We start from the raw sequence: 18,980 nt of genomic DNA, 5'->3' as shown, positions 1-18,980 counted from the left end.
GCAAGTGATGAGCCTGAACCACTGATCGGGAAGCTACAACTCCTAAGAAAACTTGACTAAAATGTATCTGTATTTTAATAGATCTTATTTTTTATGGAAACATGCTTTCTTTAAATCCATAAACGGTTTTGCATTCTAAAGAGTAAGACCATAATGATGTGAGTGGCAATTGTACCTGATTCTTATTTTAGAACATTTTCTTTGCTAAACAGGAAGGCTATGCAGTGATAGTACTCAATCCCAATGAAAACTATATAGAGGTGGATAAGGCAAAACCACCAGCCCAGCCGTCTCAGGACAGCTTCGATGAACCTGCAGAGAAGAGGGAGAGAAAAGAAAAAATCCAAAAGGAAACAAAGAAGCGGAGAGACTTTTATGAGAAGTATCGGAATCCACAGAAAGAAAAAGAGATGATGCATTTATACATCAGAGTAAGTAGCTTTCTGACATTCAGTCACCTTAACCTTACTTACCCAATTGTGTTGAAGCCTTTGTAGCATATAGATGTCCTCTTTCTGTAGCCCAGTGGATTTATTGGTTGGCACATCTGAACTCCTGACATCTTTAAAACCGGGTTCTCTATGATAGCTGAAGTGCTGCCGTTTTCAAATGTAGGGGGATGTTTACCATCCCCCGAATAAACTTCTGAATAAAGCGTCTTAATTCTTCCCTTGGAATATTGCAATGCCTGAAATGTCCTTGATGAATAGGGGCATCTTTAGAGATCTTTTTTTTCATGTTTTTATATTTTCCAATATTAAATCATATGGCTTTTTGGAATTGGTTTGAATTTGATACTGGTCCTTACTTGGATCCAAAAGGTTTTCCTAGGAGTGTGAGATAATTGTGAATCTAGTTTATGCACGCATGCATTCATGCACTATGGAAAATACTAGGAAGAAAGTAAACGGAGGTAGCTTTTTGTGGGGATTACAAGAACAAGACGTTTGGTATCATTGATTGTTCAGTGGTATATCCCGGTGTGAGAGACCTAGCTTTTGCTGATTTGTGCACACAGGAGCAGACTTGAAATGTGTGTGTGATCTTTCAAAACATCAGCGGTAAGGACGTAAGGACGGTCTTAACAACTTAATCTTAATACATATTTAGACTAGAAACGCTTTAAATGGTCTAATGAGCAAACCTTTTCCATTTGCACTTTTCCTTTCTGACTTTCTGAACCTTTGCAGTAATGTTAGCAGCAGGGGATCAACATTGACACGTCTTGTGGGGAGATCTTTTTCAGTCTGGAACTTTCTCACAATCATTCACTCATTGACTTTATGCACAGCATATTACTTATATGATGCATCATACATTCTGAACTACTTAAATATGACTCGCAAGCTGTTGCGGTCTAATAAGATCTGTGGGGTTCTACTTAAAATTAAATGAACCCAGGAATATCACAATAGAAGGAAGACAAGTTATTCAAATTTTAACCAGTTCTGCTACCTGTTATAATTTCATTTTCATATGGCGACTAAGGCTTTGGGTTTATATCCGGGAAAGCTAAACTTTGTTGTTGGATTTATTAATGATAGATTATTCCAGGGAAATGCTGTCCCTCTTTGCTCAAGGGCTAACAATTTGGAAGCATTGTAAGAGCTGCCCCACAATTCATCTATATCCTATATTTTCTTAAACAGTAATTCTGAAAGGAAAAATGTTTTTTTCAAATTTCTGGCTAATCAAGTAGGCACGCTTATGACCAATCTGCTCACATTTATACCTTTATATGTTGCAATGAAATTAGGATTATTAATACTAAACCACACCCATTTTCATGCTCTTTTGCATCCCATACTCTTTGGACTGCCTACATGCTTGGTCGAGGGTGACTCATCTTTGCAGTATGCATCAGAGAGGTGAAAGGCAGGCATGCTACACGAATTGTTGGAAACAAAAGCCACTTTGGGCTAAACAACAAAAAAGGTTTAAACATATTGGAAACCACTGAGAATTCGTCAATACATAACAAATCCTGGGACAGGCAGCTACACCACCCTTCCTGACCCCAGATGTCCATCCACCTGCTAGACCAGCACATCTGCTCAGAAAACTACATTCTTTGCTGCTATCGGGCATTTACATGTTTTAGGATTAAAAAACATTTTGCACTGCAGCCATTTCAATATAGAATGAGACTTTCACTAGTAGAATGTGTTGTGCAGTCCAGCTTGGAAGATCAATTTATTAATTCCTGCATGTATATTTCTTAACAAGGAAATCATATACTGGTTGTTATATATCATGACTTATTTCGCCTGAGCTAGCAAGCTTCTTGGATACGCTCAGGATGAGAAGTTGTTTAATTCATTTAGCAATAAGGCACAGTCCCTCATCATGGGAAAAATGTACATTTGAACTTTTGTAGTGTTATAGTGTAATCTCATAAATGTTCTATTAATCAGTTTCAGAAACATGAACCTATTGCAGTCCGCTCTGGTATTGCTTAAATGTATATCGGGTCAAATCATAAATCGGGACCGTTTACATATTTGGCTGTTCTCCAGCATGGGGTCTGGCATGGTTTCACATGCTCATGAATATTCCCCGTCAGGCTTGTAATCCTCGGTAAAAGAAAAAACTGTTTTGCTTTCACTTGCAAACTGTATTTCTCCTTTAAACCAATCACTGTCCTCTGGGTCATATTGCCCCCATCCAATGACAGTCCTCTATATAAGCCCCTCCTCTGGAAGCCATCTTCAGATTTTTACCACACGTTTCAGTGTTGGAAGTCTTTGAATTTGCTCTCCGAACTATTTGTAAATTATTTTCGTGTTTTTGACAGAAGTTCTATTCTATTTTTGTTTCAAGGAAGCCTGTGTGCTCTTTGCTTCTCTTGCCGACAGGGGGGACCCGTTGTCGGTGAAGTTCCGCGCCGCTCTAGGGTGAATATCATCGATTCTAGAAGGCATCGGGCCTACTTCGTGCCCTCTGACCATGGCAGAGAAGGGGGGTAAGGTCCCTCTTCAGGCCCTGCACCAAATGCGAGCTACGGAATGTGTTGGTGGAGGGCAAGCACCTGCAATCTTTCTACTGCCTGCACCCGGACCACAAGTAAGTGTATTGCGAGATATGCCTCAGGTTCTCCAAGAAGATGACGGACAGGCACAGTAGACTGGCAGCGTAGCTTAGCGCCAAGGCCTCTGACCCGTGCTCCCAGCAGGGTCATGCCTCACCCAGGACTGGCCGGTTAAAGGAGTGGTCTTCTAAGTCCTTTGTGGGAGCCTCATCTGTGGAGGCCAAGCGAAGGCCAAGAGCCGCAAGTCTGAATCCACAGGGTTCACTGCAGAAGCCGGTCTCAAGGTTGATGGGGTTAAATCGACATCACCTTCCGCCTCCATTGCGAGCCGTCAGTCGGTCTCCTCTTCGAAGAGGAAATCATCTGCCCCGGCTAAACTACGCGAGAAATCCGAGAAGCCGCGGACGGAGGAGATGCAGGCTCAACCGGCACAGAGCTTTTTAGCGTCAGCTTCTTTGACTGCTACGGACACAACATCTAAATGCGCTGACCCCTCAAAGGTAGCCCCCACAGCTCAGAAGTTGTCCCTACCCCACAGACACTGCTGCAGTGACTTTGGCAAAAACTGCTGGCACACCGGCTCAGGCCCCTGTTACAGATCCTAGGGGTAGAGCGAAGAGACCCAGAAGCAGCCACTGTTAGAAAAGATTTCCATTTTCATGTGTAATTTTCCCTCCAGTTGTGTACCCCCCAACTTTTTTCTGATGTTTAACACCATAGTCTGTCTGGATTGTGTTAGTTTAAAAGTATTACTGTTAATAACTATTGTGTTGAAACTCAAAGGCCTTGAATACATGTATTTGTATTTTTGATATACATACACCTGACTGGGAGTGATCTGTAAGTGTCCTTTACTCTTTGTGCTCAATTAGGTCTTTCAGTCACCCTCACAACCTCCTGAGACCTGGACTTGACCGCTGCCAATGCTACCTTGATTGGTCTGGTTTATCCATTTATCCAGGTTACCCTGTTCCAAGAAACTACGCTGGCCTTCTGAACCTGTGTCCACCAGATCAGAGTTAAAAAATCCATCTTTACAGCCGCCACAGGCTGTTGCCGAAGCATTGGAGGTCTTGTCCATGGACGACAAAGACTAGGAGTCCTTACACATGGTCCACGAGGACGTTGAAGAGGATGACGACGACTGCGCAGGGTCTAGTTTTCCTATTCCACCTTTTCATCCACCTTTTCAGCCGAGCGACCTTTCGTTGGATATTCTGTCGACCCTGCACACGTTGGTGTCAGAGATCCAGATGAAGATGCCTCCGGCACCTGGGTTACCCAGGTCCCCGGTCAGCCTCCGGCAAAGAAGAGAAAGCGTCATGTGATGCCCCCATTTCAGCCTCTGCCTCCATGTCGGGTCCCTTCTACACCAGCAGACTCAGACACAGGTACGGAATGGGACGGATACGGCCACGACAACGACCGACAACAACATTGTTGCAGCTGACGGCGAATCTCCTCATTTGGATGCTTCATATAGGATGTCCCCACTCCATGAGGTGGGATTGTTCGACTCCATGATCTCCACAGCCTCAGAGCTATTCCAGCTAGTAGCTGAGGAGACAAAAATGGGGGGCTTCTTGTACCAGAGGCCAAGAGGAAAACTGTTATGGAAGAGAGCCTGGGCATCATGAAGAACACTTGCACAGCTCCAGCCAAACGGGATAGGTTGAAGAAGAAATGTCCGGTGCCGGACTCTGCACCCAAGTGCCTGAGGTCCCAGCCATCGCCAGATTCGGTGGTATCGTTGGCCGTGAGGAAACAGTCGGCCAACCCGTCCTCGGTCCCTTTGGACAGCGAGGGGAAGAGGATAGACGATATGGGGAAGAAAATGATTTACACTGCAGCGTCCACTATCAAGGCAGCCAATGCACTGGCGATCCTAGCCAGGTATGACAGGGAGTTGTGGTACAAGCTGGGGCCTATTACGGAGTTCCTCCCTGACGATAAGAAGATGGAGGCAATCGCTCTCTTCCCGGAAGGGTAGGTAGTGTCTGATCACGCCATCACAGTGGCATTGGACATCGCTGACTTGGGGTTCCAGCAAATGGGAAAAGTGTCTGCCTTTGTCGTCCATGCTGGATGAAGGCCATGAATTTCCACCAGGAGGTCGAAGCAAAGGTGTTTGACATGCCTTTTTGATGCAGAGAACCTATATGGGAAAGTCGTTTACAAGTCCCTACAGGCCAATAAAGCAGATACAGAGATGGCCCGTTCCCTGGGCACCCTCCAGCAGCACTGCTCTTCTTTTCGCTCCTACAGGGGAAAGTCACGAAGGTGTTCGAAAGGGTTTCTCCACATCGTACCTTCGGCCTTCCAGATCCACAACTCAGGAAGTCTACAGAGTCCATTCCCAAACCCATGGTAGTGGAGGACAGCGTCGCTGTTGCCCACAGGGCAGGACGCCTGTGCCAAAGCAAGCCTGAACCAACCGGGACGTCGGGGCCCCCACTCGTGCACCCCAGTGAGAGGCCGGCGGATGTGGTTTGTTAGCGAGTGGAGAAAGATCACCACCGACAGATGGATGCTGGACACTCTCACCCAAGGACACACCCTGGAGTTTAAACACAGGTGTCCGCGGATCCCTCCGGTTACCCGTCGGGGGCAGCACATCCCTCAGCTCCTGGAAGAGGTAGAGGCCATATTGTGAAAAGGGGCGTTAGAGCTTGTTCCCCAACGACTCCGGTGCTCTCGAGTCTATTCCACTTTCTGGTCACAAAGAAGACAAAGGGCTGGACACCCATCTTAGAGCTACGACGTGTGAAACAATACCTAAAGTCACAACAATTCTGGATGGTCACGTTGCAACACGTGCTCGGCCAACTGGAAAGAGGAGACTTCTTGACGTTGTTGGACCTGGAGGACGCCTACTTCCACGCCCCCATTCACAAGAAACATCGAAAGTTTCTATGCTTCGTGGTGCAGGGTGCAGGGACAGCACTACCAGTTCAAGGCCCTACCTTTAAGCTTGAAGTCGGCCCCTATAGTGTTAACGAAATACCTGGCACCAGTGGTCGCCCATCTACAGGGCATACACGTTTACCCGTACCTGGACAACTGGCTGATTCACACCAGTTTGCGGGAGCTGGCGGAAGGGGACACGTAGGCGACCGTCCAGCTACTGACGGATTTGGTATTCTCCGGACACTATCCAAAGTCCTGCTTAACGCCATCACAGAATGCGCTGTTCCTAGGCGCCTGACTCAATACAGTGTCTTGCCTGGTGTTGCCCTCGGAGCAGAGGATAGCAGCCATTCTGGGAAAGGTGCAGCGGCTGTTGTTTAGTTTAGTTTCTTTATTTGTACCGCGTGCCGAACCCTGGGGTAACCGGCGCCGGAGACTTAGATACAGTTACAACATGGCAAAAATATACAATACAGACTGTGAAATAACAACAAAACGTGTGGTAGACCAGGTTACAAGATGGTCGACAAGGACATGTGGAGAATAAGTACATTAAGCAGAGTTTTTGTTCGAAAGCCATGTTTTAGTTGTGGCTCTAAAAGTCCAAAAGGAGTGTTCTGTTCTAAGGTTTAGTGGCATAGCTTTCGATAGTTTGGCAGCTAGGACCGGGAAGCTCCCGCCACCTGCTTTTTTTAGGGAGAATTTGGGAACGGAAAGGCAATGTGAGTATGGCATTCTGGTTGGTCTAGTTGATGTGTGATTGTGGAACTTGTCTGCCAGGTATTTGGGTGCATCATTGGAGCGGCATTTATGGACAATGACGAGGCATCTGAGAGTGATTCTATCTCGTACAGGGAGCCAGTGAGCATCTTGCCTGATGCTGGAGATGTCGGCGTGTCGTGGGATACTGAGGGCGGCTCTGAGGGCATTATTTTGAAGCACCTGTAGTTTGTTCAGGTTGAGTTCTGACGTGCCAAGAAAGAGTGTATTACAGTAGTCAATTTTTGAGAGCACTAGCGCTCTGGCTAGAGTAATGCAACTGGAGGGAGATAGGAAATGTTTGCAGGCGTTGATAAGTTTATTTGTGTAAGATGTGGAAGAGGCTGTGGCATTTACCTGTCTTTTGAGTGAGAGAGTAGAGTCTAGATAAACCCCAAGGGTTTTAATTTCTTTGGCTACTGTCATTAGGTTACCGTCTATGTTGATGGACGCGTAACGGGGGTCTAGTTTGTTTAGCCGTGGTTGGGAGCCGACAAGAAGGAGCTCAGTTTTCTCGTCGTTGAGGCATAGAGCGTGCTCTGCCATCCAGGCTTGGATCTCCAAATATAGATTGTTGATTCTGGTGGAGTCCTCATCGTAGCACCCTGATAGTGTGATGAGAACCTGGGTATCGTCAGCATAGTTTGTGTATGTGACACCCAGGTTATCTAGGCGGTCAAACAATAGCTTAGTGAAGATATTGTATAGGGTCGGCGAGACACACGAGCCTTGAGGGACGCCACAGGTGATGGGGACAGGGAGTGCTGAGGCCCCTGGGGAGAAGACCCAAGTTTGGTTGGCTAGGAAGGACTGGATCCAGGCAGTCGCCTGGTTAGAGAAGGCCGCTGAGGTCATCAGATGTTCCGTGAGGATCTGATGGTCGACGAGGTCGAAGGCTGCTGATAGATCTAGCAGTAAGAGAATGGCTAGATTACCCTTGTCCTTTGCCTCGTCCATCTGGATTTTTAGGTCCAGTAGGGCTGACTCTGTTCCGTGCCTTGGCCTGAAGCTGGATTGTCTGAGACCCAGGAGGTTGTTGTCCTCCAAGTGCTTCTGTATTTGCAGGTAGGCCACTCTGTCTAGGATCTTTAGGATGTAGGGAACGGTGGTGATTGGTCTGTAGTTGGTTGGGTTATTGGGGTCTAGATTAAGTTTTTTTAGTAGTGGCATGGCCCAGGCCTCCTTGAGGCTGCTAGGCACTGAGCTTGATTTGAAGGATGTGTTGATAAGGGCTGTTATGAAGGGGGCCAGAATGTTGGCGCCTTCCTGGATGATGGGAGCTGGACATGAGTCCCCTTGGCATCTGGAGGGTTTGAGGCCCTTAATGATGCTTTCTACTTCTTTAGTGGCTACTGGTGAGAAGGAGAAGGGGGGGGCAGGTGGGTGTTTTGGGAGTGGTGGACGGTGGATGGTTTGTTTTTTTGGATAGGCTAAGCTTTTTCTGTTCAATTTTGGATTGTAACATGGTGATTTTGTCTGCTAGGGCTTTTTGAATCCTCTCGCACCAGTCTGCATCTTTTACGCAGGTTTCTGCCAGTGTTGGGGGGGGTGATTCGAGTTTCCTGAGGATATTGAAAAGCTCTTTTGTTTTGGATTTGGCACTCTCAATTCTGTTGTCATATGTCTCTTTTTTGGCCTTGAGGATGGCAGTTTTGTAGGTGGTGGCTGCTATCGAGAGTTGGGTTTTGTTGGAAAGGTTGGGCGTTTTTCTCCAGGTGGCAGGGAGCGGGCATTGATGAGGGCGCCCTTGATCAGTGGCTGTTCAGAGGTGCTCAAGGGGGCTGTTTGGGTGATGTTAAAAATTTGAGCCGTGTTAGCTTGATTGTGCGTGGGATGATGGGAGTGTCTTTTGGCGAGTGTCTTGGGGGTTATAAACCGAGAGCCGAGTCGCAGGTTTCTGTCTTTCAGTGTGCATGGGTTCCAGGGAGTGGGCGGAGCAGCAAATCGGCGGATCCATTCTATGGGGCTGAGGGTGCCGTTAGGCTGGTCAATATGTTGGGCCTCGAAAAAACCCATAGTCGAGGTGTATGAGGGATGTTGGGTTGGGTGTGATTGTGGTCGGGGTTTGTGGCGGGTGGTGTTGTTGTGGTGGAGCAAGGCGAGTGTAGCCGTTAAGGTGAGAGTGGCTAAGTAGAGGTTTGCCATGGGTGGTTAGTGTGAGACCTGGGTGTAATTGGGTGAGGTTGACTAGATGGCAGTAGAGTAGATTGCGGTGGAGCGGGAGCCGACTGGGTCGGGATGGTCAGGAAGGCAAGTAGTCAGAATCTGAATAAGGTGCAATGGGCAGGCACAGTGGTCAATAGACTAAGGCACAATGGCTAGCAAGTAGGCACATTCAAAAGTGAGGCGCAGTGGTCAGCCGACTAAGGCACAATGGCTAGCAAATGGGCACATCCAAAAGTGAGGCGCAGTGGTCAGCCGACTAAGGCACAATGGCTAGCAAGTAGACTGTCCCAAAAAACACTAAAATGCATATGTGCCAGAGTCACCTAGAATTGACTGTTGTTGACGAAGATGGCCAGCGGTGCGGGCCATCGAGTCATGGCTTTGCATGATGCCATCCTGCATCGACCTCGTCCAGCGCTGCAGGTTGCAAATGCAACCCCTTCAGGAATTTCTGGACGCTCGATAGATAGTTATCCGGAAGCTTCATGGATAAGATAACTCAACGATGAGTTCCTCCGGGCGATAGTATGGTGGGCCGTTAGCTCGAACATCCCCCAGGGCACGGAATTTCAGAGCCTTCCATTTCAGGAGACGGTCACCACAGACGCCTCCCTAGCAGGATGGGGAGTGCATACCATTGGTCTGCACGCCAGAGGCCTGTGGTTGCCGGAGGAGAAGGATCTTCAGATCAACATTCTGAGGCTACGGGCAGTGTTCTGGGCCCTCAAGTCATTCCCCCCGGTCTCTGAAAGGCAAGGTGGTGGGGATCTTTATGGACAATGTCACCACCATGTTTTACATCAGGAAGCAAGCGGGCACTCTGTCCCGGTGCTCTCCAAGGAAGCGCAGGACTTGTGGCACTGGGCTGTTGGACAGGGGATGTTCCTTGTCCCCTCCACCTAGCCTGTCGGGAGTCAAGGACACCATTGCAGACTCACTCAGCAGGAACTGCCCTCCTTCCATGAGTTGGAGCTTCGTCAGGATCAGCTGGACGCCTGTTCATCAAGTGGGACAGGCCCCGGATAGATCTGTTTGCAACAGCGGTGAACTCCAAGTGCCAGATGTTTTCCAGCAGGTTCCACTAACCGAGGAGCCTGGGGAACACGTTCTCCTTCCCATGGCAAGGGCTGTTCCTGTATGCGTTCCCTCTCCGGCTACGAGTCATCAACACACTCATAACCCCGGCGTGGCCCAGGCAGATTTGGTATCCGTACCTTCTCAGCCTGTCACTGTCGCCTCCAGTCAAGCTGCCAGTGGTTCTGGATCTTCTCACCAGAGAAGGAGGCGCATTCCTTCATCACGACCCAGGATCGCTGAACCCGAGAGCTTGGCTCCTGCAGCCCTAGAGTTTGGAGGATATGAATTGCCTGCAGACTACAGGGAGGTCCTAGCCAAGGCCAGGGCATCGTCGACTTTGAAGTGCTAGGTTAACAAGTTGAAGCGTTTCACTATGTGGTACCGGTCTCAGAAGATTACCCCTGAGGGTAATGGCCCTGCAGGTTCTTCCATAGTCGCTATTTTTGGCCAAGGTCGGACTGCTGCACCCCTCTATCAAGGTACATCTGGCGGCTATCTCCCGCAAGATCTTCACTTTGGTCTCATCAATTCGTCAAGCATTTCCTCAAAGGAATTTTTTGATCTTTCCCGCCGGTGAAGGCTTCTGTCCCGGGGTGGGAAATAAACATGGTTGTGACGAGGCTGATGGGGGGAGGGAGGCGCCCTTCGAGCCTATGCATTAGGCCCCTTTCATGTTCCTCCCGTGGAAATCTGCTTTTCTTGTGGCCATCACCTCTGCCAGGAGGGTAGGTGAGATCCAGGCCCTATCCTGCAAGCAACAATACCTGACTTTCCACGAATTGAGGGTGGTGCTGCCTACGCACCTCTCTTTCATGTCAAAGATTCCGTCGGAATTCCACCTCAACGAGCCTTTGGTGTTACCTATTTCTTCTTTTCCAAAGCCTTTGTCAACGTCTGAACGGGACTTGCAATCGCTGACCGTAGCTCGTGCCCTGAAGTTCTACGTGACACACACGAAGAGTGTTCGGAAGACTTCACAATTGTTTGTGAACTTTGGTCCTGTAAACCACGGGAATGCCTTGTCCAAGGCTTCCATTTGAAGGTGGCTCTCCGGCTGCATCACACACTGTCATTGTTTGGCAAACCGACCGCTGCCTGGCCGTTCGAGAGCCCACTCCACCAGAGCGATCGCTGCGACGATGGTGTTTCTGTCTGGCATGCCCCTGCTGGACATCTGCAGCGCTGCTACGTGGAGGTCCACGCACAACTTCACAATGTTCTACTGTGTCGACAGGGATTCTAGGCAGGAGTCCATAGTTGACCAAGCAGTAATACGCAACCTGTTTGCTTGAGGTGAGTCTGTTCCAGAGGTAAGAGTTAATTGCTTCTGTTGAGCCTTGCCACCTCCTGTGGTTATCTAATGTTGTACTGCTATGTATTCATTATTCATGAGCATGTGAATCCATGGCAGATCCCATGCTGCAGAAGGCTTTATTGACTTGGCTGTAACTATTGTTCTCCAGCAGGGGTCTGGCATGGATTCACATGCGAACCCTCCCTCCTACCCCTCTGATGCTCTTCTTGGTCATACTGCCACTTTACATGTTTACCAAATCTGAAGGTGGGTGCCAGATGGGAGGGGCTTTGGGAGAGGACTGTTGTTTGATGGGGGCAGTATGACCCTGATGACAGTGATAGGTTTAAAGGAGAAATGCAGTTTGTAAGTTAGAGTGAAACTGATTTTTCTTTGACCGAGGATTTCCAGTCTGACGTGGAATATTCATGAGCATGTGAATCCATGCTGGAGAACAATAGTTACAGGTAAGTAACTTAGACCTTGTTTCTGGTGGTTTGTCTAAATAGATTTGGAAATACTCTACGACCACGTCTATAGCACTGTATGGGCCAGTCCTTCTTTTTGGTGTTTGGGACAGCACAGACTTTTAAAAAAAAGCATACTGTTCTCGTGTTGAGAATGTGTGTGTTCCCAAAATGCACTCTGTGAATCAGCCTCTGAGTTTGGGTCTGGCACGTCAAAGACGTGACCAGTGCCACACTGTGAACACATAATTACTTTTTCGGACATTTAAAGCCCTCCTGCCCACTGCATTGGGATGTCAGGTTGTCTTGTTAACATTGCCCCTTTATTTATTATTATTATTATTATTTTTTTACTTTTGTCAGTCAAATCGATGGGGAATACAATCGGTGCTGTGAAATGAAGATGAAGCAACATGCTTTGAACTCTATACAAAATCTAAATTGATTTTAAAAAAAAAATAATAAACAAATGCCTTTGTACCAAGTTCCGGTCTATTTCTCTCGTTTTTTCTGGTTTCCCCCAGTTGGATTTCCTTATGTAATGCAACTAGCGGTCTAGTTCCTAACTCACCTATAAGAGTAGCAGTTTCCTTCCTGAAGATGTGAAGTCCTGTAAATGCTTATCCAGAGATTCCAGACTATGCCCATTAGATGAGTCGAACTCTCCAACAGTGTAGTCATTGCCCATAAAATAGGAGTAACATGAAGCATGGCCAATGCCCATGCAGCCTCGGCAGGACTACTGTATGGTATGTTTTAAATCCATTCTTCAATAAGTTAGCCTAAAACAATAAAACAAAGAGATCGTATAATCCGAGAGTCTCGCTATCTGCTAGGCGGAGCCATAAAAGTGCATGTGTTTTGAATAATCAAATCCCAACTCTAACCACCCTATTCAAATCTGATGCAGTGGCCTATAAAATATTTCTTGTTTTCCTTCGAAAGATTATGATGTATCTCTAGCTGAAGCTGCTAAGCTAGGAACTGGGATAATATGCTTTTGACAAATGCTGCAGTGTAGGTTTTAACATAATTGGCCACAGGATAAGTTTTAGGATTTAAGTCATTATTTTTTTTTTCGGCAATGCTTTCAAAACAGCGCTAATCCAAGCAATAAAATAAGACCCACATTTTCCGTGAGAAGCTCTTTGAAATGAAACCTTAACCCTTGATTTATTATCCGCACCTAATTGTTTCTTCACTGTGGCTGTTAGCGTTGGCTCTGGAACTATAATGGGATCACTCGCATTCGTTGTAAATCACTACTGTAGGTGCAGCCCTGCAAACAGCCCTCCGCTTCTCTCAATGCTAAGTGAATCGGGGAGCACATTTACTAAAACACGGAATCGGACAAATGTTTAATTTGCATTTATCTATGAATCGTTTGCACGGGAAGGGTACCCCACTTGATCATCTATTAAGCTAAATTCACCATATTTTCAGCTCTACTTTATAAAAATGTAGTTCTTTAATCTCGTATTGACGGATGTATTTCAACATATTGACCTGCAGGTGAGAACAGAAGATGTCGTTAGGGAAATGTTTAACTCAAGTGCTTATTTTTGTCTCTTAAGAGCAAGAGTAGTGTAGTATTTTGGAGTCGCTCTCAAATTATCTATATGAGGTTATTACTACTCGTCTGCAGCAGTAGAGGGATTACTGTGCCCCACTGCTATCAAACCAGAAGTCACCCGAACCACAAAGGTGAAACTACTTTGACGCTTTTGTTTTTTAACACCCGTTCGTTTGGTTTTTTAATTCAACAAAATAAAAACGTACAATAACAGTGCCCCCCTGCTTCTCCCTACCACCTCTTCCCCCCTCCTGCTCCCTCCCCGTTCCAATTCAGGTGTGCTAAGTAACCTATGCGGCTCATTCCTGCTATTTCCATTCAATATTCGTACAGCATTTGTCTTCCGTTTCACCAAGGTGGCTACCAAAACTATCATTCCACTGGTAAAGTACAACTCCTCTCCTGTGAACAAGAAGAAAACATCTGCTCAACTGGTAAAGTTCAATAACAGACTATCTCCAAAGCCTCACGGCAGCAAAACATCGGGTGAAGTCTGCAGATCTGTTAGGAGAGGGCCCCATTGCCGTTCCAGAGCCTCAAAATCATCGTCCAACCTTTGCTCTTGAGTATTGTTTTTTCGCAGTTGCCCATTTGAGAAGATCTTGGAACCATTGGTTCAGTAGGGCGGCCCTTGGGGCTTCTCCAAGCTATGGCCATGCACCGCCTTGCTAATATGAGCATGAAGGATGCTATCCTATTTCCTCTTTTTGCACCCGGTTACACCCCTAGCAGGCAAATCCTGTGTATACACTCATGTCTGCCCATTAAGTAATTTATTCTACTGATCGGAGTCTGCCAAAAATGAGTGATCGTGGCACCGCCCCAGACCATGTGCCAGAATCCTGCCGAGTCCTCTTGACATCTCAGACATGCATGTGTCATGTCCTCGTTCTTCATATGTAACGTCTGTGGGGTTATATAAACTCTGTGTATAATGTTAAACTGTATGAGCTTGAAGTGTGTATCTCGTGATACTTTACTAATACCCATGCAAACCTTTCACCATGCTTTCTCATCCATAGCATCTCCCATGTCCCTTTCCCATTTTTCTTTGGCTTTAAGGTAGGGTAGGTCTACGCTGTCCTGCAATGCAGCGTAAAGTCTTGTGATTGCCCGGCGTTCTGTACCTATGTTCAGCAGGGTTTGTAGGACCGGGGTAGTGGGAGGCTCCTCCGGCAATGAAGCCCATTTGCTCTCTAAGGTTTTGGTTATTCGTGTGACGTTCAAAAACTGCCGTTGGACATCTGCAATTTCAACATCCACTACTCAAAAGGCAGGAGCTTTTCCCCTTTGAACAGGTCTCCCATTGTGTGCATGCCTTTGCGCTCACATCTGTCAGAACCCATGTCTGCGTGAATGGCTGGTGTTCTAGAATCCGCTCTCCATGGCATCTCTGGACGGTATCCGTTTCCTAATCTCAATTTCCTACTTGTCATTTTCAATACCTCCTGGATCACCTTTGTGATGCATGTCACCGGAAACCCCTCCACGTCCTCCAGAGTGCTGCCCAGTAGGGGTCTGTCTACCCCGTCATCTCTTATGTTCCATCTTGCTGCGTGTTGCAGCTGGGAAGCCAAATAGTATAATTTGAAGTCCGGGAAGGCAAGGCCAGCTTCCGCATGCCTTCTCCAAAGTGTTGCCAGTGCTGCCCTTCCCCGTTCCCCAGCCCACAGGAGTTCTGTCAAGTAACTGTCCAGTGTCCTAAAGAAGGGTGACCTAATCAAGTACGGAATGTTAGTAAATAAATTGCAAGTTACTCACTGTAGTGACTAACGTACTCTTAGTCCCCTTTTCTCCATACTGCATGGGCATCTCTTCCAAGGGATGGGAGACGGAACCTTTTTTACCAGAAAAAATGTAGAGGTGCGCGGGGGTGTAGCCCTGGGATCATGCGCTACATCGACTCCGCCCACCGGCTCCACTCCCCAGTCCCCATTGACGCGTCAACAATATTCAACATTGCCTAATGACACCAGTATTATTAGGGGGGGAAGATGGTGGGATGTATGAAGGAAAGGGGGCTAAGGTGAGTAACTATTCATTACTCTTACGTCCTGTCCCCTTTCATCCATGCTGCATGGGTGATTACAACTGAATATTGCCCCAGGGGGGAGAGGAGACCCTCCATAAGCAAATAAGTTCCTTAGAACTACCTGTCCAAATGACGCATCTGATTTAGAGCCGGTGTCCAAACAGTAATGCTTACAGAAAGCCGAAGGGGTGGCAACGGTAGCCGCCCTGCTTATGGCTTGCCACGTAACCTGCCGCTGAAAGGCGATGGCAGTGGCCTTGGCTCTGACTGTGTGAGCATGCATGCTGGCAGGCAGTGGCTTGTGCTGCCCTTTATAGGCCTCTTTGATGGCCGCAACCATCCACCGTGGAATATAAGCCTTGGTGCCTGATAACCGGGTCTGGAGTCCCCAAAGGTGACAAAAAGGGCGTCCGATTTGCGAAAGCCCATTGTCCTGTCCAGATAGAATTTCAGAGCGCGTCTGACATCCAGACAGTGCAAGGCTCTTTGAGCCTCGTCATTGGGGTCAGCGAAGAACGTAGGCAAGACTATTTCCTCGTTTAGATGAAAGGCGGAGTGTACCTTAGGTAGGAACGCTGGGTGAGTCTGCAGGACCACCTTATCCCTGTGGAAAGTGGTGTAAGGTTCTGAGACCACCAGAGCCTGGATCTCACTGACTCTGCAAGTGGAGGTAAGTCTCACCAGCAAAGCATTCTTAATGGAGACCAGCCTGATGTCCGCGGACGCCATTGGCTCGAATGGTTTGTGCGCCAAGGCACCCAACACCACATTGAGGTCCCACACGGGGTATGGCCTCTTAATGGGCGGGTAAAGCATGGACAATCCTGCCAGATGTTTCTTGACAATCGAGGAGAAGAAAACCTCCTCTTCTGAATTTCTGTAGGCCCCTATGGCTGGCAGGTAAGTGCGATATGTGTCCACCTGAACACCTGAGTGCGCTTCATCTAGAGTGCGCGTAAGAGGGTCAATCTCCTTTAGAGTCCGCCCTATGACAGAACCTGCTCCATTTGCTTTTATATTGCTTCCTGGTAACCTTGCTCCTGGTGCCCTGAATGATTTCCAGGTTAGCCCGTGATAGGCTCAGGTGCTTGAGGGTGATCTGCTCAGGAACCACGCTCCAAGGGCTAACTTCTGAGGCGCTGGGTGGAGGACCCTGCCCCCCCTGCTGGGACAGGAGAGGTGCCGGACCCAGCAGAAGGTGAATGGGTGGTCTGTAAATGAGGCTGAGCAGTTCAGAGAACCACGGTCTTGCTGACCACCAAGGAGCTATCAAAATGATGCTAAGGTGACGAGCTTCCTTCATCTTGCGGAGTACCCTGGGGATCAGGGGTGTGTGAGGAAAGGCATATGCTGTCATGCCTTCCCATTTGAATCTGCAATGCGTCTACGAGGGAGCCAAGGCCCAGCCCCTGCCAGGATGCAAACTGAGGGCACTTCCTGTTCTTCCAGGAGGCAAATAGATCCACCTGAGGATGGCCCCATGTGTTGAAGACCACCTGCAGCTCCTGGTCGTTCAATTGCCATTCGTAATTGTCAGACCCCAGCCTTCTGCGCCGCTCTGCTTCCAAGCTGGCCTCCCCTGGGAGGTGGACGGCCGTGAGGTAGATGTTGTTTTTCAGGGCCCATTCCCACATGCTGACCACTAGGCTGCACAGCGGAGGGGACCTGCTACCCCCCTGCTTGTTGACATAGTTGACATGGCCATGATGGGGGAGTTGTCAGTCTCGATAAGGACAGTCCTGCACCCAATGAGCGGAAGGAAGGCTCTGAGTGCTAGCCAAATGGCACTGAGCTCCAGCCAGTTCATATGCAACTCCTGCCGGGTCCAGATTCTGTGGACGCTGCGGCTGTCCAGAGTTGCTCCCCAGCCTTCTAGGGAGGAGTCGGTAGTGATGATGAACTGCGGGGACGGCTGCCGGAAGGCTTGCCCTTCTGTAGGTTGCAGTCCTTTGAGGCTCACATGAGGTCCGAGTGGAGAGAAGGCGGTATGCTGACCAGCTCCGCTTGAGAGCCCTTCTCCTGATTCCATGAGTCTGTGAAGTGCAGCTGTAATCTCCTCATCCGGAGCCTTGTGTGTGGCACGGCCAGGAGGACCGCTGCAATGATACCCAGTAGGTGCTGGTACCACCAAGCCAAGGTCACTGCTCTGGTAAGGAAGTGCGTAGTGGCCCTGTTGATGGCCGGAATCTTGTCCTCCGAGGGAAAAACCTTCTCAGAGCTTGTATAGAGAGGATCCAGGGGTCTGCAAAGTTCTGGTGCCAGAAATGTACAGGAGAGGCAAGCCTGCCACCCACTGGGGACACGTGGACCCGAAGGGACGCGTCATGCCTTGTTGCCATCTGAGGCTGCTGCAGAGGCGGGGGGCTGGAAGAAGCCCTTGCTCCCCCCTCTTTTTGTTGCTGGCGCCGGTGCTGTCTCAGCAAGCGGTCAGGTTGTCTCGACCTCCATTCCTGGAATCCCCGGAACCCGACAAACGCCCGCCTCTTGTCAGAGCGTTTATGCGACTGGGTGTACGCCTTGGTCGTGGCCTTCGTCAGGATAGATAACGACTTTGCAGTTTGCAAGCTGTTCTTCTTTTTATCTAATTCCTCGTCGGTGGTAGAGTGGAAGAAGTCACTACCCTCGAACGGAAAGTCCAATATGCAATCCTGGATGTCAGGGTTAAACCTAGTAGCCCGAAGCCAGGCCGTCCTTCTCATGTCTGTGGCGATGCAGATGGCCCGGCAAGAGGTATCGATGTGGGCCACAGTGGTCTGCATGATGTCCTGCGCTACCAGGCTGGATTCTCCCAGACCCGCCTTGAAGCGTGCCTGGCTCTGCACTTGAAGTTCCGGAAGGAAGTCCGATATTTCCCGCCACAACCTCTGGTTAGCGGGTGCCAGCCTGGCGTCTGCCTTACTCAGGTGCAGCGAGGCATTAGAGTACAGCTTCTTCCTGCAAGCCTCCAAGATCTTGTCCTCCTTGCCTAGCAGCGCTGAGGACGAGTTGGCCTGAGGACGACTGAGGCTTAGAGTTGAGTGATGCTGCAGTGATCACCAAAGAATGCGGTTGGTGATGTGTTGATAACAAGTGTGTATCCCCTTCCACCTGTCTACTTGGCATTGAGGCGCCGATTGACAGGTTGGGCCGAGTGTGGCTTGAGCCGCCCCTTCTTGGGCAGAGCCACACCGTCCTTCTGCATCGGGATACCCGTCTTGGTAGGGGGTCTTAGGGTGAGGACTTCTGCCAAGACCCCCTCCTCGGGCTGCCCTACCTCGGGGTGAGGAAGGCCCAGATATTCTGCCAAACCTGCAAGCCTGTTGTGGAAGGCCTTTGCTGACGACAGCGTGTCAGGGTCCTCCTCCTCGTCTGTATCCACCTAAGTGTCTGGCTGGTCCGGAGCGGGAGGAGGGGTGCTTGGTGCCGTGGGCTGCAGCATGGAGACTGGAGCAGGAGGCTGCTGTGGAACCGCCTGAGCTGTGGAAGGCAGGGGAGCCGGAATTAAAGGGGCAGCGGGGGATGCACTGGGGTCTGTGGTGCCGGAGCCATGGGTGGAATGACTATGGGCGCCGGTGGAGTGACCAGGGGGAGCAAGTCCCTGACTGCACCTGTAGGATGGCCCCCATCTGGTGGGTTTGCATCAGCACCAGGAACCTTTAAAATAAAACTGTGTTCGGAGGCTGAAGCGGAGGCAGGGG

The 18,980-nt window shown here is 48.9% G+C and overlaps 1 protein-coding gene across 4 annotated transcripts in view; it reads left to right on the top strand.

Annotated features, from left to right (window-relative positions):
- The window catches only part of ARB2A (ARB2 cotranscriptional regulator A), a 2,893,216-nt gene that overhangs the window by 1,371,990 nt on the left and 1,502,246 nt on the right, over positions 1 to 18,980 (top strand). For all 4 annotated transcript variants that reach the window (XM_069627631.1, XM_069627632.1, XM_069627634.1 and 1 more), the window contains one exon: positions 213 to 431. In XM_069627631.1, the coding sequence (XP_069483732.1) occupies positions 213 to 431 (219 nt within the window). The remainder of the gene's footprint in view (positions 1 to 212; positions 432 to 18,980) is intronic.

Source organism: Ambystoma mexicanum, chromosome 6p (genome assembly GCF_040938575.1).
Source record: "Ambystoma mexicanum isolate Mex_15411 chromosome 6p, UKY_AmexF1_1, whole genome shotgun sequence".
Classification (NCBI taxonomy): Eukaryota; Metazoa; Chordata; class Amphibia; order Caudata; family Ambystomatidae; genus Ambystoma; species Ambystoma mexicanum.
Note: the sequence above shows the minus strand (reverse complement) of the source record. Positions and strands in the feature narration are given on the sequence as shown.